This window comes from Silene latifolia, chromosome Y (genome assembly GCF_048544455.1).
Source record: "Silene latifolia isolate original U9 population chromosome Y, ASM4854445v1, whole genome shotgun sequence".
In the NCBI taxonomy this organism is placed as follows: domain Eukaryota; kingdom Viridiplantae; phylum Streptophyta; class Magnoliopsida; order Caryophyllales; family Caryophyllaceae; genus Silene; species Silene latifolia.
The window spans coordinates 178,304,948-178,329,214 of record NC_133538.1 but is presented as its reverse complement, the minus strand read 5'-3'; the positions used below and the strand labels follow the sequence as shown (position 1 = coordinate 178,329,214).

The 24,267-nt window shown below is 36.4% G+C and overlaps 2 protein-coding genes across 3 annotated transcripts in view; both read right to left on the bottom strand.

Moving 5' to 3' along the window:
- Positions 1–3,188: 3,188 nt before the first annotated feature.
- LOC141634463 (flap endonuclease 1-like) lies at positions 3,189–11,745 on the bottom strand. 2 transcript variants are annotated; one of them, XM_074446630.1, is made up of 18 exons: positions 11,545–11,745; positions 11,343–11,459; positions 11,074–11,132; positions 10,182–10,241; positions 9,893–9,946; positions 9,765–9,813; positions 9,589–9,636; positions 9,195–9,260; positions 9,068–9,118; positions 8,720–8,839; positions 8,560–8,644; positions 7,556–7,637; positions 6,653–6,767; positions 6,515–6,571; positions 6,364–6,410; positions 6,219–6,273; positions 3,414–3,521; positions 3,189–3,240 (listed from the first exon to the last, which is right to left on the bottom strand). In XM_074446630.1, the coding sequence occupies exons 1-17, from the start codon at positions 11,554–11,556 to the stop codon at positions 3,453–3,455; spliced, it is 1,146 nt and encodes a 381-aa protein (XP_074302731.1). In that variant the 5' UTR covers positions 11,557–11,745; the 3' UTR covers positions 3,189–3,240; positions 3,414–3,452. The 2 variants fall into 2 exon arrangements, with proteins under 2 accessions (XP_074302731.1, XP_074302730.1); XM_074446629.1 differs by having other exon boundaries at positions 3,189–3,521.
- A 755-nt stretch (positions 11,746–12,500) lies between these two features.
- Positions 12,501–24,267, bottom strand: part of LOC141629516 (uncharacterized) — a 38,450-nt gene continuing 26,683 nt past the window's right edge. The window contains exons 3-7 of the mRNA XM_074442503.1: positions 14,019–14,199; positions 13,439–13,721; positions 13,189–13,344; positions 12,940–13,092; positions 12,501–12,677 (exon numbers count right to left, since the gene is read on the bottom strand). Of these exons, the coding sequence (XP_074298604.1) occupies positions 12,501–12,677; positions 12,940–13,092; positions 13,189–13,344; positions 13,439–13,721; positions 14,019–14,199 (950 nt within the window). The remainder of the gene's footprint in view (positions 12,678–12,939; positions 13,093–13,188; positions 13,345–13,438; positions 13,722–14,018; positions 14,200–24,267) is intronic.

The window sequence follows — 24,267 nt, the reverse complement described above, 5'->3', positions numbered from 1 at the left end:
ATTGCATGGTATTTCAATTGTAAAGAGGTTGAATAACAAAATGTTAAATTGCTTTTGTTGTTATTTTGTTATGGATTGTTACATCTGGAGGCTAATTTACGTAATCAAGGATTCAACTGAACGTCTTTGTTAATTGATAATGTTTTATTTTAGGCAAGAATATAGGATTTAATTTTGGGGCGTTATCTTTTGTAATTTATAACGTCTTATATTAGTTGATTCAATTATGCTAAGCGAGATTTTAGGATTCCATTTTGTTAATTGATTATGTTTTATAATTGTCTCTTTTTAGTTTCTACGATTTATTTGGACGGATGCTATGCCAATTTAGTATAATGGTATAATAATTTAGTATTTGGACGGATGATATTACCCTAAAAATTCCATAATTAACTTGTTTTCGCGATTAACTTCGATCATTTCTTAGAAACAAATTTATTTTATTTAATCACTAGCAAATCAATTTATATTTCCAAATTTGAAAAAAAAAATGCTCATATGGTATTGTCCGTGAATGATGGCTACTTGGTGGTGGTAGATGGTGTTCGTTCGTAGTTTCTAAAGACATAAATATAACAATGACTATTAACGACATTAGTTTGTCACGCCTATCAATGAAATTTGAGCGTACATGTTTTTTAGCTATTGACTTACTGAGTTAATCTCCTTTTATTATTATCAATCAATAATACGGTAAAGATATGATTATATTTGATTAGCGTTAAATGATAAAACGGTTTTAATAAATTAAAAAATATAAATTGATTCCATAAATTTCTCCTAAAATATAAAATGACTCCAAAAATATCTCCTAAAATCACGTCAAAATTGTTTCTATGATTAGCTTAAAATGACTCCATAAATACCTCCTAAATATCTCTTAGACTTTTTCACACCTTTTTTTTTTGTCAAATGTGTTGTAAACTTTATTGGGCATTTAAATAATTGGATGACACATGGCAAGAAATTGGGGTGTGACACGTGACGATTAAAGGGATAGTCGGTTGTTACTTTAATATAATACTAGTGTAAGACCCGTGAAATTCACGGGGTTATTTAAAATTTTTAGAAATTAAAATTTATTTACTTAATATGAGAAATGAATATAGGAAGACGAATTTAATCATTATAAGTAAATAATTAATACGCCTATATATAATTTTGGTTGGTACCCCAATCTCGATTGACTTACTTTTTTTTTATACGAAACAGAATTACATTGACTTGACTAATTTTTAGATTTACCATTTCAATCTTGTTTAAATTATGATTAAATTAAAATTTACAAACTTGATTATAAAACGCATTCCATGCTCCCGTTGTGTGTACTATTGTTACCTCACTACTCATTCAATTAATATTGTTACTCTCTACTGCTGTTAATTTTATTATCATTGTTATTAATATTAATTTCACTACTCATGTTGTGAATATTGTCACTTTCGCTACCATCGTTGATATATTTTTACTTTATTACTCGCATTGTTGATTATAATTATTTCATGACGTATGTTCAATAATGAGCTAATTTCAAATTGTAAAAATTTTGAGTTTGAAATAGAGGTTAAATGTGTTAATAGTGAATATAAAACATATAAAAAATGATTTGTCGTGTTCATTGTCCAAGACATACACTAAAATGAAAACGTCTCAACTTAGATATTTTTTTCAACAAGTACTTGTATAAGGTGCCTTGCACAATTTTTTTTTTTAAAACTTGTGTATTTTTGTGTTTCAAAATCCCTCTTTCATTTGGTATATTTTTTCGTAACAATAGTACCTTGTTTATCATATATTATGACAATTTTCTCATTTTATAATATACTTACTTATTTTATTACTTTTTGTATTATTTTTACATTAATTTGTAATTGTGTATTTTTTTTAAGAGAAAATGCTCAATTTGAAAGATAGACTTTCTTTTTATTTTATTAGAAGAAAAATAAAACTTTTGAAATGAACAACAATGGGCCATAATTATTGGACTAACTTTTCAGCCAAGTAAAACTTGTGAAACGAACAACCGAAAAAATCAAATCCTTGCCTTCATCTTCCATTTTATCAAATTAATTTCCAATAGTTCATCCCTCGTAATTCATTAATCCATCTCTCTAATCCTCTAATGTTGACCACTATTCAAGACCAAAATGCCTCAAAACCCAGAAAACACTAATCCCCACGTCGATGGTGGCCGTCACATCTGCGAGAACGCGCTGAATCGTCCCCTTCTACCTTTGTTGTGTTGAGATGGTGAAGTTGGGCAGATTTGAAGATGATTAATAGAATCAAATTGTTCAAAACTAAAATAAAATGTCTCAAGAAATATAAATTGATTCGAAGGCTGTGTTGAAATGGTGATTTGATGATGAAATTGAACTTTTATGATAGATGAATGCACTGCTCACCTACTTAATAATAATAGTGAAAATACTTGGTAAAAGTGTTGTCTTATTTGGCACACCTACTTAATAACAATAGGTCTTGGTATAGACGGGTGGGGCGAACAGACGGGTAAAGACCTCTAATAAAATGGGTAGGGGGGACAAGGTGGGGCACCTCCATGTGCTTCCCACTTTATGGCAAATGGGTATTTTGTGAGGGGAAATGGTATCCGTCTATACGTATAGACGGATAGTGTCCGTCTATAATGAGAATTTGTGACTTAATAATAATAGTGAAAATACTTGGTAAAAGTGTTGTCTTATTTGGTGGAAAGGCTTTATGGGACTTGGTGTAGAGGATGAAAATAGAATTACAGTTTTGCCCTTCATTTCCTACTTAGCGAACTATAGGAGTTTTTGGACATTTTTGCCCAATTTATGAGAGACCTCCAAAATGTTTTTTCTGAATGCTCATAGTGCCACGTCAACTTTTTAAGGGTCTTCTTTAATATATATAATGATGTGATATGATATGATTATATATGATATATGATAAATGATCATATGATGATTATGTCAAGAAGCTCTGTAATAGCTACAGGTTATTGTACAAATTTATCAACAGATATCATTTTTACTCAAAGTTTGCAAAAACAAACAGAACTAAAAAGTCTAAACCGAAAATTCAGGGAATGTTGATTTGAAAGCTGAAGATACACTCAATCAGAAAGACTTGCCTGCAAACTAAGATACTGAAATACATTTTTTTTTAAAGAAGCAAAAACTTGATCATAGGAAAGGGAATAAGATGAGTCGTCTTACTCTTATACGCGCTCTGTCCATTGTTGAACTTCCTAGTCTGCTTTGCATAAAATTTACAGTAACATAGTTAATGTGTGAAAAAATTGTAAATGCAAGTTGACGAAAGTTGAGCCAAACTATAATGGGAAGCTTATCCATGGACGCTCCAAATAGGTAACCACAAATAACATTGTGGACAGAGGGATTGCTCAATATGATTATTGAAGTTACCTAAGACAGTCTCAAACCTTATGCTCCAAGATCAATAAATCACTTCTTTTTCCTACCACTGGCCTTCAGTTTTTTGTTAGCTGTTTCCTTCGAAGCATCCTTTGCATCCTGACACGGAAAAAACTAAAATATGAATGGTACATACAGTGATAGCTAAAAGGAATCAGCATTAATTTATAATCAGCATTAGACTGCTAGAGTCTCATTTAGGCATTTACAAATGAAAGAGAGCGGCAAAATTCAACTGCAAATCCAGAATACAGAGAGACTACGGTTTCTAATTATAGAACATAAAATTTTGTCAAATTTTTAAGGTACACATTTCAAGACGGGATCTTATCATTGTCACAACTCTTGCTCCTAGCTGCTAGTGGGTGTTTCCATATTTCCTTTCCAAAAATATAACTTCTAGGGCATCTAGAGCAACCCTTTCAGACCCAGCATAAACTCCATTAATTGCACACTTAGCTCCATGAAATCGAAGGCAAGCTTCCACAGCAATAGCACTAACTTCAGTTCAGTCTTTTAGCCATTAAAAAGAACCAACATCAAATGAAATAATAATGGCACCACTAGAGCTCGACTATTTCATAAAAGTCTGATGATTAGTCCTTCGAAATCGTGTCACCAACACAGAGAGATATTTTTAGTGTTCTGCCTTAACAACAAATCAGTTATTCAACCCCAACTCCGTCATGTTCTTCAGCACGTTACATTTTCCTTCACCATTTCTTTTAGGGTCCGTTTGGATTGAAGGAATTGGAGAGAATGGGAGGGGAGGGAAAGGGAGGGATTTAATTTCCTTTGTTTGGATAAAAAATATAGGAGAAAGGAAATGGAAGGGGAGAGAAATGAGATGACTTATTTTCCCTCCTACAGAACAAACTATAATCTTTTCAAGGGTGGCAAGATTTGGAAAGAAAACATTATTTGGACTCTAATTATACCACCAGCATCCTTCAATCCTCCATCCATTCTTCATCTCCCTCCTTCCTCCCCTTCCATTTCCCTTCATAATTTTTGTTATCCAAACACCCACATCCCATTTGCCCTCCCCTTCTCTCCCCTCCCTTCACCTCCCCTCACTCCCCCTCCCCTCCCCTTCCCTCCTAAAATTGTATCCAAACGGACCCTTAGGGTGTGTTTGGATAGCAAAAGTGAAGGGAAGGGGAGGGGAGAGGAGGGGGAAGGAGGGAAGGGGGAGAGAAGGGAAGGGGAGGGGGAATGGGGTGCGGGTGTTTGGATACAATTTCCCTCTAAATCTAGCCTATTGTGGAGAGATTTTGATTAGGCTTGGAAGAGGGAAATTGGATCCCTCCAAATCTCTCCCCCTCCATTTCTCTCCACCCTCATTTGCTATCCAAACAAGGGATTTTAAATTCCTTACTCTCCCTCCCTTACTTTTCCCTCCAAATCTTTCAATCCAAACACGCCCTTAGAGTTGTAGAGCATTAAGATATTAAACCTCTCAAGAAGCAAATACCTTAACAAAAATCATACCAAGTCACAAAGCCACCAATTACATAGAAATCCTGGATCACACCAAAAGATACCTTACCACAGTCCCTCCATACGTTTACATTACCCAAAATTTTTTGTATAGCAATCCAACCAGGACCGTACCAAAATTCAGAACCAGAATACTTATCCCCATCGAATATACAAAGATCAAACTATGGTCCAAGAAATCAAAGGAAATCCCAAGTATCATTTTCTTACATTGAAGAAAGGAGCTGGCAGACTATGCTCTCAAACTAAAATGCAACCTACTCCCTGGAAGTTCCCAAAGCGAATGCTTCTTCCAGGTCAGCAACAGCCTCTCACCGAGAATATTAATGCAGATCAGATCAGTATTTTACATAATCTACCTATTAAAGAGACACTTCCCAAAGAATATACTTTATAGTTCCTACACTATAAGGATAGACTATAGAGAGAGCAAAGAGAATGCATCATCTGCAAAATGCAAAACATCAAAGTGCTCTTTGTACCTTCGCAGACTTATTAGCTTGTATAAGTTATAGTTATTAAGCCTTAGAAGACTAAACTAGCAATCTTTATCAAAGTATCAGACCTGTATATTATCACCAGCACTCACTTCCCTTTATACATCGATCACTGGAGCTAGAAGCATAAATGGTTTTTTGTTCAGGTGTTCCTGAGAGGATGTGTTACCTGGTATGTAAAGTACATTGCTCCTTGGGTTACCGGATACGCTCACTACGAATCGTGAATCGTTAAAAGCGAATTCTATCTTGTCGCTTACAGAAAATACATATAACATACATTCTCTAAGAGCGAATCGGGAATCAGTAAGGGCGTATTCATAGCAAATCAGGTAACCATGATTGCTCCTTTATTTGAATATGAATGAAAGGAAAATGAGTGGAGATTCCTTTATTTGTACAGCATTTGGGTTGATAAGAGGGGAGGATAGAGGATCCATTTTCCTTCCCTCAAGTCCCTCCTAAAAATCAAAGTCCTCCAAAGTTGGACATATTTGGGGAAAATGTTCCTCTACTTTTTCCACTCTCATCCCCCTTTCATTCATATTCCACGGAAAATCTCACCTCCCCCCAGCCTCCATCTAAAAGAATTCCCTCTCCTATATCCTACATTCCTCCTTTTCCTTTCCTTCCCCTTCCATCATCACTTCCCTCCTTTTTCTTCCTATTTGCTTATCCAAACAAAACTGTTAAATCAGTAGTCCAAAGAACGTCGATTTAAACAATAGTGGGAAATGACCAATTTTCATGGAACCTGAAGTTCCTATTCCAAAGAAACGAAGGGTTAATGTGGACATACCTTTCTTTTAACAGGAACAGAATCTGTAGCAACGGGCTTGAAGAACGATTCCATCCTACAACCAAACAAAATAAGGTGATACAAATGAATATGAGAGATCACCTGACATGTCTTATAAACTTGGAGTGAAAAGAGTATAACGTACCGTCCCTGTGGGGATTTATTTTTTGCTGCTTTAATTTTTTCTATCGCCTGACAAGGAAAGAAATGAAACGTCCACATAATTTATATTTAACACTCGTATTTATTTTACAAAAATAACAATTGAATCAGCTGCATAATACAACCCCAGATACCTTTGTCACTCTATCAATATTGAAGCCATTTTCCTTGACAAGAAAGTTCACCAGACCCTAATCATGACAAAATTTGATTAACCACATTATTAGACATTAGTTTATAATCTAGACTTGATATAATAAAAATACCCACACCTCTTCATCAGGAGGGCTCCACTTCAGCTCAGGTTCCTCATTTTCAGGAAAGACATGAGGCTCTTTGAATAAGCGCCTGGCCTCTAGATAAGGCCAGTCATCAGCTATTTGGTATCTGACAAAAGATTTTAGTCAGCGCAAGTCAAACAGAAAAAAAAAGGTAAACCAACTTGCTTGCACACACTGAAAAACTCTCTTTTATCGAGTCTCTCATCAATATCGATCAGAAACAGCCTCTCTGATATGACCGATAGGCTGATTGACCCCCACCCCTGCCCCGCCTAGACAAGAGCCTGCTCAGAGCCATTAGGATTGTGTTTGGATGGTAAAATAAGGATAGTTCCAACCTCCTCCAAACAAAAATTAATATCCAGCCAGTTACCAGATTAATAAACTAATACTGGGTGACCCAAGAAAGTAAGTGATTACACAACGCCATAAAGCTGAACAAACTCTCAACATAATTACACGAAAAACAACGGTAAGAAGAATTGTTCGTTGCTGAAAAAAATCTATACAAATGTAAAAAGGATAAGAACAATCAGTTGCTATGTTGAAATAACGTTAACGTAGATTGGTCCTTTTGTTATAAATGCACCTGTAGGATTCCCTTTTATTTCTCCCATGAGCGCTTATAAGTAAACAGTAAAAGATAAAAAGACCAAAAAGGAAAAAAGGAAAAATGTTGCTTTCCAATGATTGAGAAGTTGAGTACTTACAAAATCACACTACTAGACCTGAAGACAAATTGACTTGGAAGGCCTTTATATCAAGCATCAAAAGAATCAGGAAGATCACATCCCACGAAAAGAAGCTTGATTTTTTTTTTTTTGTTTAGCAATTTAAGGTGAAAACAAGATAAGAGGACACATTGGAAGCTCTTAAGTAAAGAACTGTCAGTACCTCTCTTTTTTTAAGTTCTCTAATATAGTTTCTATAGAGCCATGTTGTCGAATGAGCTTCAATGCAGTCATTCCACCAATTCCTGCAAATGGATTTAAAGTATATAAAAAGGTAAGTGTCAGATTAAACAGTTTATTTAAATTTTAGATGTAATACTTCTTCATTAAACACGTTTGGCTTTTGTAAAAATTTAGAGCAGCCCTCAAGTGAAGCCTTCATAACATTGCTAACTTGTTCTGACACTTGATAAACAGACTTTTTTTTGTAAGGTTTCAGAAAAGGTAGAGCCATCCAAGGGACAAAAGCAGAAAAATCAGTTCATCACAGCCAGATGTATGAGGTCCGAGTTTATGAACCTTCAATGTAAATCATGAGACATTAGTTCACACAACCTGGTAAGAAATTGAAGCACTACTGCACTAGTCATTCCCATCATGGGTATCATTATCATGATGAGAGAGCAGCTAATCCCTATCATAAAACTCAAATCACTGTGTTCTTTTATATCGAATAACCCAGGAAGGGCTTACAAGGCTCTACTTTACAAACTGAAACTAGGGAATAGAATACAAATTTAAAAAACCATAAGAAGGAATCCACAGCAAAAGAACTACAAATATTTAAAGAATGACACACTACACATGAAGGATGACCAATCATACTTGCAACTGTAGAGTGTAGACAATAGTCACACACACTGCCAAATGATAACTTACGCTCAGAAACTTTAGGGCACATTAAAAACTTCATCATTTCCTTTGGATCAAGAAAGCAACTTGCTACTCAAACACGTAATGCATAAGTACATAACACTTGTTTTACTACACACATAATTTAAAAATAAAAACTTGAGGGTCCATCCCAACTCTGAAAAAATTAAGCTTTTCTTGAAGCTAAAATGGGAGATGTTCGCATATTTACCTTAGTCCACCAATTTAAAAAGGGATTCAATCATAATAATCAATTATGAGTTATAGTTATAAGTTATGACCACTTCTCGGTACCTTTAATGTTGTCACAGTAATCACAGCCAGAAAGAATGCACAAGTCGATGAATTGATCCATTGTGAGGTTCAGCTCCTCCAAGACCTAAAAATAGAACAATCACTATAAGTAATCAGGCTACGGTTCAAAGTGGAGACAAATACAATACTGCTCTCACACCTTAGCCATTTCAAATTCCATAACTGGAATTTTCTTTGAGCTAGGATCCATCAAATGACGAAGCAACCTACAAGCCCCAAAGGTCAGAGAATCCATATCTTCGGAAGCCACCGCAAAAACCTGAAAGAAAAAAATAAGTGATGTTAACTGAGCAGAACATGTTGACATCCATAATGTGATTCCCATGACATTATATTTACATATTGTGGATAATCATGGTAGATAAGAAACAATTATGCTTCAGGTGTCCTTGCAACACAATTCCACTCTATATTTACCAGAACGTTTATTCACGCATAACAACCAAAAGTGAAGGAATATGGTCCATGATATGGCGATAGTACATACTTTTCCATTCTTGCAAAGTGCAGCACATTGTGCCTCAGCTTCAGAAGGAGCCTGCAGCACAGGAAAACTCGTATTTATCAAAAAATAATTGACGGAACAAAATTCACAAAAGATAATGAAAAATCACCTCAACCACAGGCACTCCCATTAATCCCAGTAGTTTTTTACAGTCTTCGTTGTGCTGTTTTGTCACCTGCAAGATTAGAAAGTGACCAGTAAGACCACTGCGCTAGGAAAGGTCTCAGGGCAATGTCACAACCAAACTTTTGTTAGGACCTTTGCTCTATTAGCTGCAAATTACACATTCAAGTACCAACCTCAAATATTGCGAATAATTACCATCTAAGCCTACATCTGTTCCCCTCAAACAAAAGGGTGGACTTCTTAACAGAAAAAAATGGAGTTGGTGAGGGTTTATTTCCTTAAGCGACAGGTCACTAAATCACAAAGTTGCATACCCCCAGAAGAAGTTTAAGCTGCTCCTAAAAAAATCAAATTCTCAACCTATAAAGATAACATACTTTTACGGTTCTTTTACTGAATTTTTCGATTCCTTCTTTATCTCCTTCCTGCATTTATCATTGAAGAAAGTTAATAATAGGATAAGCATAATGCATATAGAAAACCGTGAACCTGTAACATGCTGCAAAACAAAACAGAAGCAGCATTTTCAGCAATATTCATTGGCAAAATCCACCTCTATCGCTGCAGATAAATCCTCAGTTGCATCAGCTCGTTTGGAGTACCTACACGAATGGTCATAGTCAAATCAACTGAATCACTAGTTTTAGTAAGTTTGAATGACAAGTAAACGGGCGTCAATACCGTTTTGCAAGTTCTTGTTTCTTCAGATCAGGAGGCTTTCCATCAAACACGTAGCTGTATAGCGCAAATATTATTATAGTATTGGAAGAGAAAACATAGAGTTAATTAATTAACCATTTGGCACGTCAGAAAGTTGACTACAAAAGTAGAGTAGAATCCATCGAAGACCAAACTTTTCCTATCAAGTACCAGGGAAAAGGTACTAAGACGGCTAAAAAAATGAAAAAGACAGATAATTTAAATGGTAAGAAAGCAAATGATAATAAGTAAAGACGGAAAAGAAACTTACACGGGTTTTATACCTGCTTCAAGAAGCCTAATGGTTCGTGAGAACATCCCCTGCAAATGACTAGACAAACAAACAAAGTGACAGATGTTAAAAAAAAAATTAAAAAGAAGAACTATGAAAACTGAAAACAAACTCCATAGACAATCAAGTAATACTGCCATAAACTCAGCGACTAAATCAAAATACTCCCTCCGTCCCGGTCATTTGTTTACCTATTCCATTTTGAGGTGTCTCATTCAATTGTTTAACTTTCTATTTTAGGAATGCCTTTGATAGGCAATTTGACCCTCCACACTTAATTTGGTCCACTAGTCATCTAATAATTGGCCCCCTCTTCTTTCCTTGGTCTTTGTGCCAAAACCAAAGGTAAATAAATGAATGGCACGGAGGGAGTATTAAATTAAAAGTCCAAAAAAACGTTCCCCTCCTCCTGTTGCACTAAACAAGTTGAAACCGTTGCTATAACTCAAGATAAGGCTAAGGTTGCGCATCTTCAAGCTTAAAACCACCGTTAGTCAAAGGCACCACCATGTGCATTGATTCCCATGGCAAAATTTGTACATCGTTGGTTTTGTCTAATCCATTTTCAAGATAAATCACTAATCTTGAGTAATCAGGCGCTAGGCATGCATTAACTATAACTCAAGACTCTCCACACGGAAAATGTCAAAAGAGCCAAAATTGATTTTAATCGAAGTATTTTACATGTTTTTGGCTCAAATTATATGTCAATTGTCAGTTTCATATCAGGAATATCACCTAAGAGTATTCAATACTACGCTTTCTCTTCACATAAGCGTTATTATATATATACAAAAGTCAATTACACTAATCAAGATAAACATATCAACAAAAAAGACGAAAGACAATCAATTCAACAAATGTGGAATACCTAGTAACTTCACCAGCCTCGTTTGTAAGCATCTCAGTTCCAGTTCTCCCCACTACAATCTACAACCAATCAATCACTAATTAATCACACTTCAAAATTAAATTAATCAATGACCGTCTTAGGCTTACAACATAGTCACTATAGCTATCACTAAATAAATCACATAACATGAAAGAAGTTATCTTAAGCTTAAGACGGTCTATAGTGATATTTTACGACTGGCGACACGGTAGAAAACAACAAATAATTAAAATGACAAGAAAACGTACAAGAAATTGATAAATGCTCATGCTAGCATCGACAGCGATTTTGCGGCCGAAATAACTCTCGAATTTCTGCTCTTTCATGCATTTTGGCGCATTATCCGCCAATAACTTGGTTAAACCCTAGTTTTCCGACAAACAAAGTCAACAAATGAAAAATAATATAAAATGAAATTGAAATAGAAGAAAGAGGGGAAAAAATTGGAACCTTGATACCCATGGAAAAATCGAAGCAGCTGAAAGCCTGAAATTATGCTGCTGTTCGTCTTCAGGTTGACAGTGTGGTTTTCGGTCTATTGAGTTTTGACTAAGGTTTTGCTCTCCAGTTTTCGCCTCTTTCTATTCTGTTTCCCGTCATTCATTCATTCATACATTCATCATCAGCATCATCACTTCATCAGCATCATCCACTATACTTAAGAATGTTTTTGTGTCAACCTGTTAATAATCGACCGTATAATATACGCGCACTTACAATACTCTACGATACGGAATACAATACACCTTAGAAAAAAAACTACCCACTAAGAGCAATACCAATAGTAGAACTTTATATAAAGTTTTTCACATGCCATGTCATAATACATCAACCCCAATTTTTAATAATTTTTGTTCACAATAGAAGAACTTTATATAAAGTTCTTAGATGAAAAAATTTATTAAATGAATAATGTTAAATGGTTCAACACATTTTACAAAGCTATATTTATTGATTGTACATTTTCCAATATTTATAAACTTGGTTCTTATTTTAGAACTTGGTTCTTAAAAATAAGAACAACTTTTAAATGCAATAGAAGAACTTTTAAAATAAGGTTCTTGGTAACAATTCCAATGCTAAGAACTACTATTGCTATTGCTCTAAGATCATTCTCCAACTTCAGTTCATCACTAGTTTTAAACACGTGCAAAAAATGCATGGGTCGTAACTGCAGGCGCTATCAATGGATAGGGGAGCATATAAGTGAACGTGGTTAAATGTGCAATGCGGTGAAAATGTAAATAGTCCATGATTTGATATTCGACTTAATATAATTGAAGTTACTAATTACTACCAAGCGGGAAAAAAAAATATGCTACAAATGTTATAGTAATATGAAACTTTACAAATATTCAAAAATTTATGTGTAAACTACGTTGGTTGTCGTATTAGATGTACGCTTGTTATTGTCGCAAATCAAAAGTTTCAGGCCTTGTTTGCTTGTAACCCTGGATATCGCGACATGAAGCTGTCCATGGCTGAAGACCGGTCTTGGCAGATAAATGCTCACTTGAGATAAGGACTGGCCTTGACTTTTGTTTATCGTCATTGCAAAACAAACAGCACTGGGAAATTGCCTTCTATTGAAGCGAATTGGAAATTTACTGGAATCTGAAGGCGTAAGTGTAATGCGGGCAATATGCGCTTGATCACCTTTATGACTACCAGTTAAAACTGTACATCTAATTACGCGAGCCCCTAAATTTGTCACTATTAATCTGGTGCCATTGCATAAGCCACGTGATTGATCAATATTTCTAAGCAACGTAACCATAGCACCTCTTTTCAATCTCAATTCACGGTTGTAGGGAGCCCAGGGCATTTAATACTGTTCAAAAATACTGTGGAGAAAAGGTCACGCTCACCTATAGTTGCATCATCTTTACTGACCTCATCAAAGCTTAAGTAAAGTCTCGCTTGCCCATCAATAAGTAATAACACATAATCATTTACATCTTCAACTATTTCATGAGTCGGTGCGAGTATTGCCCTTTCCTGAAGATAATCAAGGTCTCATAACCGATTTTGAAGAGCGGGATAAGTGATACCTACTATGGAGGCAATTGGATTTGTCACGTGTTGAATAAGTACATCGTCGGGGAACTCTATGTCAACTTCACCATCATTTGGACCCCCGTCCAACCCATCTCCAATTTCCAGAATCCACTCCGAGAATTTCCTTATCTCATCTACATTAGTTTCTACACTTCCGACTTCTAAGCGCATATTTCTAGTCAATTTAAGCACCTGAAATTTATGACACGTCTTTAAAAAGTGAAAGAAGATAGAATGTTATTGAATAGCGTTTTAATTCCCATTTGTAATAAAGTTTTGAACATACCTTACATGAACTCCACAAATATGACGAACAAAGAGACACATGCACAATGTCAGCTCTACTACCTTTTTGAACAACTGGTAGTGTTTGTCGAAAATCGCCACCAAAAACTACCACTTTACTGCCAAATGGTAGTGTTGCATTACGCGCTTCTACAACACACATCACGTCTTTTAAACTTTTATCAACAGCCTCGAAGCTATGTTTATGAGTCATCGGTGCTTCATCCCATATAATGAGCTTCGATCTGAGCAACAGTTCTGCTAAATCACTACCAAGTTTAATTCTGGGGCAAGTGGAGTTCTCGGTCACGTTTAACGGAATGCCAAGTCTCGAGTGCGCTGTTCAACCACTAGGTATCAACGTTGCTGCAATTCCGCTAGATGCAACGGGCAAAACAATTTCACCCCGACTTCTCAGGGCAGCACACAAAGTTCGCCATATGAATGTTTTACCGGTCCCCCCATAGCCATACATAAAGAACATCCCTCCTTGATTAGATGCAACAACTTCCCTAATATGGTTATAGACCGACCTCTGTTCATCAGTCATTGAAGAGAGTTGAGACGCGTGTTCTGCCTACAACGATTCTCTGTCATAAGACAACTCATCCATGACCAGCGTGTTCCCGTGATGTGACGTTGTCGATGTATCCGGTAGGGGCATTCCTTCAAATCTTGCTAAACTACTCCCATTTAACTGGAGTGATTCTTCGATGTCGATCAACGCATAATTTTTCAATTCCTCCTCGGTTAGTTCTAAACCTGTAATGATTTTTGTAGTGTCATTATAACGTATTGATAACTATTATGTTATATTTTTAATATACATACGTAATAATTATAATAACTAACATCATGTACAACGAATATAAATTAAACGAATAAAAGACAAATCGTTAGATTTAAGGATACCTGGGTTATGAAAAATACTGCGTTGCCTGCGAATGATATCATTGGTCGGACTATCGTTTTCGGTTACTTGTCGTTAGGGGCACCTAGACCAAAACAATAATTATAACTTCACAAATTACTCTACTATTAGTAAAGAGGTAAGTAAAGGTCGGATCCCAAGGGACGGGTATTGATGTAGAATTTTCGATTGCAAGTAGTGGCGTCTAAGGGTGTCATAATTTGAGTTGAGATAAGAAGATCACTAAACTAAATAACAATGTAAATAAACAAGCAAGATGATTAAAAAGAGATGTAAACAATGGATTAAAAGCACTAGGGTGTCATGGGTTCATAGGGGATTCATGGGAATTGATCATACAAACATATTCTTAAATTATAAGCAAGCAATTATTGTTGTGATAGGATCGAGTTGGTTTATATCTTACAATCCTAGGAAGGTTTGGGTCCCGGAGCCGAATCGATTAGATTGTACAACACCTACAAGTCGACTTAATCCTCCCTACTCAACTATATGCATGGTCTAATGAGACTCGAGTTGGTTTATGTCTTACAAGTCTCATTGAAAAGATAAGTGATGGGTAAAAAATGCAAGGATTCATAGGCTCGCATTTCATCAAACATAACATGTACATAAGTTGAGATCACAACAAGTAAGCAAATAAATTATGTGAACATATTAGATTAAACATGAATCGTCCCCCATGTTGGTTTCCCCTAATTCCCCATCAACCCTAGCTAAGGAAACTACTCACTCATTATCAAGTTTAACATGCTAACAAGGTTGTTAATCATATTAATAAAGCAAAACATGATGAATGAATGGAAATGATTAACAATAATTAAAACAAGGGTTAAGAGAATTATACCTAATGATGATTCCAAAATAATAAGCAAAGAATAATAGAAGTACTTGATGATTGATGGAAGGTTGTCAATCTCCCAATAATACCCAAATAATCTTCAATTACCCAAAATAAATGATGAACAATAGAGAAATTAAGGAAATGAGATTTGTATTAATGCTTAATTAAAAGTTGATTACAAGATTAAAATGAGATTAAGATTGCATAAGAAGGAGTGAAGGACATGCTAATGTAATTAGTACAAAGGGGTATTTATACTAAGGATTAGGTACATAAATTAGGGTTACTAAGGGCTATGTAAATAATGTAGTAGATGGGCAATGATGATTAAGACCCTTAAGAAAAGTTGAGGAAGTGCTCCTCTCGAAGGAGATGCTCATCTCCGCTTCGCTAGTCTTCAAGGAATATGCGCATCCCGAGTGGACTGAGGGAGAGGACGTCTTGCACTGTGAAGGAATCCGAGCGGCCATATGGTCGGGACGAGCGGATTGTGGAGGTCCAGGACGAGCGGATTGGGTGGTGGGACGCTCGGATTCTGGAGGGCTGGGACGAGCGGATTGTGGCTCAGCAAGTTTCATCTTCATTTCTTCTTTTCTTTTTCCAACAATCCTCAAGGATTTTGTTGGGGATGCAAGGATCTTCTCATCATTGCCCATCTACTACATTATTTACATAGGCCTTCTAGTCTTGTCTTCACTTTGATGCTTGGTCATTAGATTCGATCAATTTAGCTCCATTTTACCATGAAAATGCAAGGTTTGCACCTCCTCTCCTACCAAGGAAACAATACCTCAAAGAATATGCAAAACGAAAGATTAAAGATAGTAAATGACCCAATTATGCACTAAAAAGCATAGGAACGAGGCTAATTCGAGGACTAAATATGCTCAAATATTGGTCACATCAAATATCCCCAAACCGAACCTTTGCTCGTCCCGAGTAAAGAGGTGACAAAACTAGGACCCTTATTTAAACTAACCTACTAATATAACCGATATGAGACAATTAGCGGGTCTCACTCCGCCCCTTCAACTCACAACAAGACAACCATGAGGTAGGAGGCCTTCTTGCAAGGCAAGGTGAGGCTTGCCAAAATGGCAACACATCCAAGCATTAAAACACACAAAATCAAGTAATGGATGCATCTACAAAAGAATAGCCACTTTCCTCATCTAAGTGGCGGAAATTATCTAAAAGGAAAGCAATTCAAGGGTACACATTCCATTATATATATGGTTTCTTCAAACTACGAAGCCTAGAAGGATACCAATAAATCACCTCCAAGTTGTGTCAAGTTAGGGTACCTTTGTCCTCAATCGTTAAATGCTTTCGTCAAGAGGAGACTCCCTATGGTGTTAGAAACATTGGAGGATCGCAGAATTCCCCTTCTTGCTTAGACAAGAAGAAGGGTCGTCCTCTCTTTACCATGCACAAAAGTGGATACGATGGAAAAGGGATCCATAAAACTTGAGTTTCATATGGGAGTTTGCTTTTTGTTGTTGTTTTTCCCCCCCAATTTCTTGTGGCATTTGACATTTTGAGAACATTTCCTTTGCCATTTCTTTTGATGTTTGGCATTTCAATACTTGACAATTTTCAACTTTTTGCATTTTCTTTTGAACATTTTCAAAGTCACCTCATTTGTAGTGAGGGTGCTTATTTTTGAAACATAGGAGTTTTCATTTTTTTTTTGTCACTCCTCTTTTCTTTTGATGCAATTTGCAAACTTTTTTCACTTTTTATTTCATTTCTTGAACTCAAATTTTTGAACAATTTCTGTGCCCATTCCCTTTGATGACAAAATGTGGTAGAACAAGGATGATGGATGCATGGTTTCAAGGGTCACCTTGGAATAAATGGTAGCCAAGGAGTTATCACACCACAAGGTACTCTTGACTAGGCCTTAATCCATGAGTCAAAGGATACTTGTAACACCCTCATTTATTCAGGAGCCTTTAGCTAGACATCCTAAGTAAATGAGAGCGTTACCATCTCGGTTTCCCGAGGTAGTGAATAACAACGTACAACAAACCAAAGTACTTTAAATTAAAACTTAACAATTACATGTTTATTACAACTTAACCAAAATAAAACTTAATGTAAAATAATTACAACTCGCAGCGGAAATAAATAAAGTGATTAAATATTCTATGTGGTCTAGACTTCTAGATAGATTGGCCAAGTCCTCACGCATTCCCATAAGCTCCCAAGTCAGCTAATCTTTAGTACCTGTCAAATCTGCTCCCCATTAAGGTTCACCACAGGTGTTCATGAATACACTGTCAACCACGAGGTTGAGTAGGAATAGCCAAACAACCACAATAAATGGATACAAGAACAATATTAAATGCAAACGCAATGTATGCTCATGATCAATCCTCCGACACTCCCGTTCATCCCGCCAATCCCTGGCCGGGGTAGTCTCATCATCCCAACCGAAGTTGAGGTAGTCTCATCATCCCATAACAGGTCCTGCAGAACCAGTTCTGAGGTATCCAATGCAAGTGCTCATGATATGAAAATGCAAACAATTGAGCAACACAATTTCTTACCATCTCAGACACGAAGCTGAGGAATCCAATAATCAATATAATCATCTCAGTCACGAGCTGAGGTAGTCAATAATCAAATCATCCCAGTCACGAGCTGAGGTAGTCAATAATCAAATCATCTCAATACAACCAACAATCATATATCATCCCATCACAATTCCAAATAATTCAACCAATACAATCAGATAATATCATTCAAGTAAACATTAAAGTGATTGAGTAGCTATCCTACCTGGCAAGCAAATCCAAATCAAGCAACTCAAAGCGTTCCGAATAATAAAGCAATCCAAACCCGATTATAATTTCTTCACAATCGTCACCTAATCAAAATATTATAATAATAATTACTAACTAACTTAATCATATAAATAATTAACTAATTATAATAATTGGATTATTATGTCAATGGCTAGTTAAATCCCGTCTCCAAAACTCGTATCACTAATACACTAACAATATTCTAATATGAGAAATTGAGAATCACGTGTAAAATCTCCATACGACGCCACCACACCATAAGCATACTCTTTAACCTCCTCAACTCACGCGCGCCCCTCAAACACCCACCACAACTCTCGTGTATGCCCAACCTCCACAGCCACCAAGCCCAGCCACCAAGCCCCGCCGAGTGCCACCAGCACCATCACCCTAGTCATGGTCCAACACCACCGTGCCCTAACAACACTACCACGACACCCTCACAACAACAACAACACTTCCCTTTTTGTTATTCACCCTTTTATCACCACCAGTAGCCAACTATGGCCACCACCCATCACGACCCTGGCACGCCACTAACCACCAGCACAAACCCGACCCATTAACAACACCCCAGCAAGAACCCAACACCAGCAGCAACAACATAAACACACTTCCCCTGTTTTCGCGTATTACCAGCCACCACCTACGTAAGCCACCACCTGAAACCACCACATCACCTCCCCTGAGATCGACCCAACCACCACAACCCAGCCAACCCAGGTTTGAGTCAAGAAAGCCACGGGTAGGGGGTATAAAACGGGTTTTTAGCGTGGAAAACAACACCCTTGCCCTAACTCGTAACTCCGGCCAACCACCGCACAAACCACCACCATAAAACGACCCATACCACCCACGGTGGTCGAATACACCCTAGGCATCTTCCCTAAACAACCCAGGTCAGTCACGCTTAAGAACGGGTTCAAAACGACACAAAACCCACAACAAAACCACCCCTCGAAACTCGCTTGAAACTCCCCTTTCCCGAGGTCCCTGGTGGTCAGCGGTTGGTCCTAGTCAATCTCTAGTGGTCCATGGTCATGGTCACGGTCACGGCTCATCCTATGGTGGTCTAGTTTACAAGTTATAACAAAGCAAACATGTATACATGAGACGGTCTGAGAATATTACCTGAGACGATAAAAGACGATAAACTCCTGCTATTCCCCTTCTTATTCTCCCTCTCTCTCTTTATATTTTTTTTTCAGATTTGATGAATAATAAGGACCATTGTTTGAGGTTTCATCTATTTATATTGGTAGGTTAAGCTTATAAGAAATTAATTAGGAAATATGTAATTTGCCATATTATTAATATTATTCAATTACTCTTATTATTATTATTATTATTATTATTATTATTATTATTATTATTATTATTATTATTATTATTATTATTATTATTATTATTATTATTATTATTATTATTATTATTATTATTATTATTATTATTATTATTATTATTATTATTATACAATTACATACATATACTATTATTATCTTTATTTGACTACACGAGTAACTAGCACACGGTCCAATTAACAAATCTCGAATCATTCATTACTTTTATCATTAATTATCGTCTTATTTGCAATTATTAATATAAATACCTTTTTAATTAATTAATTATTCGAATTACATAAATTATTCCTATAAATAATTATCAGTTTACGGGGTATTACAATACTAGCATGACACATCCTAGGGTATTTTACAAGCATTCTAACAAGCAAAGTCTTAAGAAAAAAAGTATCTACAAGGGCCTTACATACACTTGTCAAGCTTCCCAAATAGACGGTTTCACAAATTTTTTCCTAACATACAACTACATGCCATGATGCAACTAACATATATACATCTCTAGTGCATATGCTTCTACCAACTAGTATGCCAAATAATCTAAATGCAATCCTAAATTCACATTGTTTATACTGCATCAATCAAAATAAAGCCACATAGTCATTAACATAAAGAGGAAAAAGGAGATTGGAAAGATCATACCATGCGGTCTTATATATCCTCATGTCTCGAATGTGACATAGTCGATCAATGTGAAAAAGGATGAACAAACACAATATATACAAGACTACACTACAAAGGAAATGAACATGTTTTTGGATTTTTCAATTTTTCAATTTTTTTGTATTTTGTTTTAATGAAATTAAAGGACATATTTTTGTATTTTTCAAAATTTTTCGATTTTTATCATTTTTGTTTTAAAAAGGTGAAGTTAGAATTTCCCATCCGCACACTAGTATGGCCATTGTCCTCAATGGCCAATACGATAGGAAATTATGCAATTTACATGAATATGCATGATTTCTAAGCTAAATGCAAATGATATATAAACAAGAGTGAATGCAAACTAAGCTATGCTATATGATGCATGGTTTTTGTTATGGTGGAGAGCATAATTTAGATTAGCTCCCAATGCATATGCATAAACTTCCCCAAGCCAAAATAGACACTATTTCTAATGTCAAAAATTGGGTGAGTTCATGCATAAAAATGCAATGCATGAAACTAAAATTTGTCATTTTGGATTTTGAAAGTTGGGAACAATAAAATGAACACCTTAATGGAACCAAGGTGTTAGTTCTCCAATGTTGCTAGGACACCACAGAATGATCAAGATAAAATAAGAACAAGAGAAGTAGACAAACCATAAAGGAGGTGTAAGCATGTAGGATCCTCCAAGTGTTTGCTAATCCTCACCCATCGTGTCATCATCATCATCATCATCATCATCATCATCATCATCAACTTCCTCACTTGAGGCATCATCAACCTCTATGGATGTGGAATCATTTCCACTCTCACTTGCACTTTCTTGTTCATCCTCACTTTTCTCTTCTTCTTGAACTTCTTCATCTTCACCTTCTTGCTCATCACTCTCATCAACAACCATCTCCTCTTCACCCGGTCTACCACTTTTAGAAGTGTTAGGAAAGAATACCTCCTTATCCGCCCAACTAGGCAACGGACAAGATGGATCAAGAAGTCCTTGCCTAGAAAGATGTAGGAGGGGCGGATATTGTGCCTTCTACAACTCTATCATTATAAGCTTGTTTATGCATTTCCCTCATCAATAGAGTCAAGTAATCGTTTCCCGCCTTGGCATTTTCAGGGTTGAACTTGTGGTAGTCAAATGGATAAGGTTGGGTGATAATTGTAATACTACGGATTTTATAAGCTAAGTACTTGACCGAGTAGAGCCTACTCGGCCGAGTAGTGCCAAGAGTGTAGTTTATTTGGGTCATGCCGAGGAATACTCGGCCGAGTATGGTGAATACTCGACCGAGTAGAGGATACTCGGCCGAGTATACATTTTACTCGACCGAGTATCCGGTCTGACGGGTTATATTTTTTCCGCGATTGATTTAGAAAGGATTAGAGTTATTTATAAACGCAAAACAGTTTCCTATTACATTTCATAAAACCTAATCACTCAAATGACGCATATGAACATGATGATTTTAATGCTTGATTGTTGGTAGAAGCATGTGATTAAGGTCATGCGTCTATATATGTAAATATCGTGTTTAATTTTAATGTGAGTATGATAAATGTTAAACTATGTACTGGTTTTTAGAGGTATTGAATTATTATTGTTGCCTTATGTATGTTCAAGTTGTTTTGGCTTAGGAAACTTGATTTGTATAAAGAATGATTAGGGAAGGATTGTCTTAAAACTGTCATAAGTCGAGTTCTGGAAATGATATTGTTGTGATTCTAAGTTGAGGTGATAACTTGTCCTCTTACGATTCTAACGATAGGTCACACGCCCAAAATAACCAAGTAACGAGTGAGATATGACTGTTTTACGAAAAACTGGTCTGTCTTTGAAGCTGCCGATACTCGACCGAGTAGTCCCTACTCGGCCGAGTATCTTTTATACTCGACCGAGTATTCCATATTCGGCCGAGTAATCTCTTTGTGATAATACTGTTTAGCGTCTGGAGTCGTGAACTCGGCCGAGTAGTCTCATACTCGACCGAGTAAGGTCTACTCGGCCGAGTATTCCCAATACTCGACCGAGTAATCCTTATGCGACAATTGAGTTTGCTTCTGGAGTCGAAAACTCGATCGAGTATTATAGTTACTCGACCGAGTACCTTGTACTCGACCTAGTATGTTATGTACTCGACCGAGTACCTCATTGGGCGGCCACTTTGAGTCGGTGGCTATGTTCTTACTTTTGTTTTGAGTCGGTGGCTATGTTCTTACTTTTGTTTTGAGCCGGTGGCTATGTTTTTACATTGTTTTGAGTCGTAGGGTATATACACATGTATGTTTTGAGTCTTAACGCATTCTTTTATATGTGAGACGGTCTTGATACGTAAGTTACCGGAAGTTATGACATGGAGAATGACGGCTTATGAGGGATATGTGTTGGGTAAGGAAGACATGTGTTAATGTGGTTGTGAAGGATAGTGGAAAAAGAAAAGGGAAGAATGATGAGCTAATCGAGGTAAATAGCATGTTTTGTGAGATATGATGAGTGATATAGTCGTGTGTTGAGTAGTATAAAAGTAAGTGTATATGGGCAAGGGTGATGTAAGTGTAAAGAAGCATGAGAATAAAAGACTGAGATAAGGGATACGAATAGTGGCATATTTGGATGTGTAAGGATTTATGGAGGAAGACAGCTAGGATAGAGTTGCTTAAGGATATATGTAATGGAAGGTTTTTGTAAGAAGATAGGAAAGAGAGGTATATAGTGAACTTAAAGGAACTTATGTCGCGATGTGGATTTGTAGAAAGTGGCTAAGTTTGGGAAGTTGGAATATCAAGGGGTGAGCCTAGTGTGTAATTCTTTGGACAAACGGTATGAAGTGAATTTTGGTTTCTAGAGATGCGAAAGGGAGATACGACTAATTGAAGAGTAACTGTTAGTGCGTGGACTTGATTGTGACAAAGGTGAGTGTGAAGCAAGATGAGAGATGATAAAAGATAAGAAGAATGATAAGATATTGATATGAATTAATGGAATTAGAGTTGTAGAGCTATGGAAAATAAACAAATGACTAAAGGGTTAGGTAGAAAGAGAAAGGAGATGACTTATTAATTGGCATTATTGAGTAAAAGGAGGGAAAGAGGGATGGAAGTAACTTGAGAGAACGTTGACCGGAGTTAAGGAGCATGAAGGTAGGAAATTATGAAATGTACGATATCCCCACTAGAGGGTATGAGTTAATGGTTATATAGGAGATCAGGACGACGTGTTAGCCGTGAGTTTCGAGGTATTAAGGGAATAAGAAGCTTGTGGAGTGTTGCAAGATCTGAGATTTTGGTGGGGAGTTAGGTAGCGATATGATAAGGATAGAATTGGGAATAATGTTGAGGTATGTTTTGTTGATGGATTGGATGTTCGTATTTGGGATGATAACCAAAGAGAGGAAACAGATTGTTATATTAAGAAGTGATAGTAAGAGAGTAGTCACATGAAGGATGTTGGTGTCATAGTTGTTGGAGGTAGTGTCCTCCAGTTAGTGCGGATAACGTCATTGCACATACACTTGTACGGACAAGTGGGAGCTTGTTGGGGTTAGTGTCCTTAACAGTTAGTGCAAGGACTTATAAACCTCTACAAAGGATCAAAGGGTATACTTTGTATCATAATCAGTTGATCCACGTTTATCAATAACGGTTGGCTTGCTAGATAAGTTTGACGTTATTGTCATACAGATGGCGGTGATCAACTGGTCCCTAAAAGTCACACCTATAGGATACGTCTTGAGTGACGTGACGGTATGAAAATACAGTCATGTAGATGCCAAATTTGACTAACCAGTTAGTCTGAGTTATTTGACTAATAATTAGTCAAAATGTGATGGTGAGATATTATATTTAATACGGATTAAATATCATGAGCTAGAGGCGAATTAACCAGTTAATTCGTAAATTTAAATATAAGCGTTTTATATTTAAATTAAATGTATATTGAATATAATTATACAATACTGTTTTGTCGGACATGTATTAATAATTCAACTAACCCGTATTATTAGTTGATGCCTTAATTTCCGATAACCGATAATGATTTATAATGAAACCGCGTCGTATACATTTAGTAAGCTATGGACCGGACCGCAAGTTTAAGTGAAGAGAAAATGAAAAGCCCAAATGGGCTCCTCTCACTCGGTTTGGCCGAGACACACAAGGACAAAAGGAGAGCTTCTCCTCTTTGTCTAACCTAATTCATTTTTGCAAAATAATTAGGGTTTTTGGGAATTGTGCCTCCAA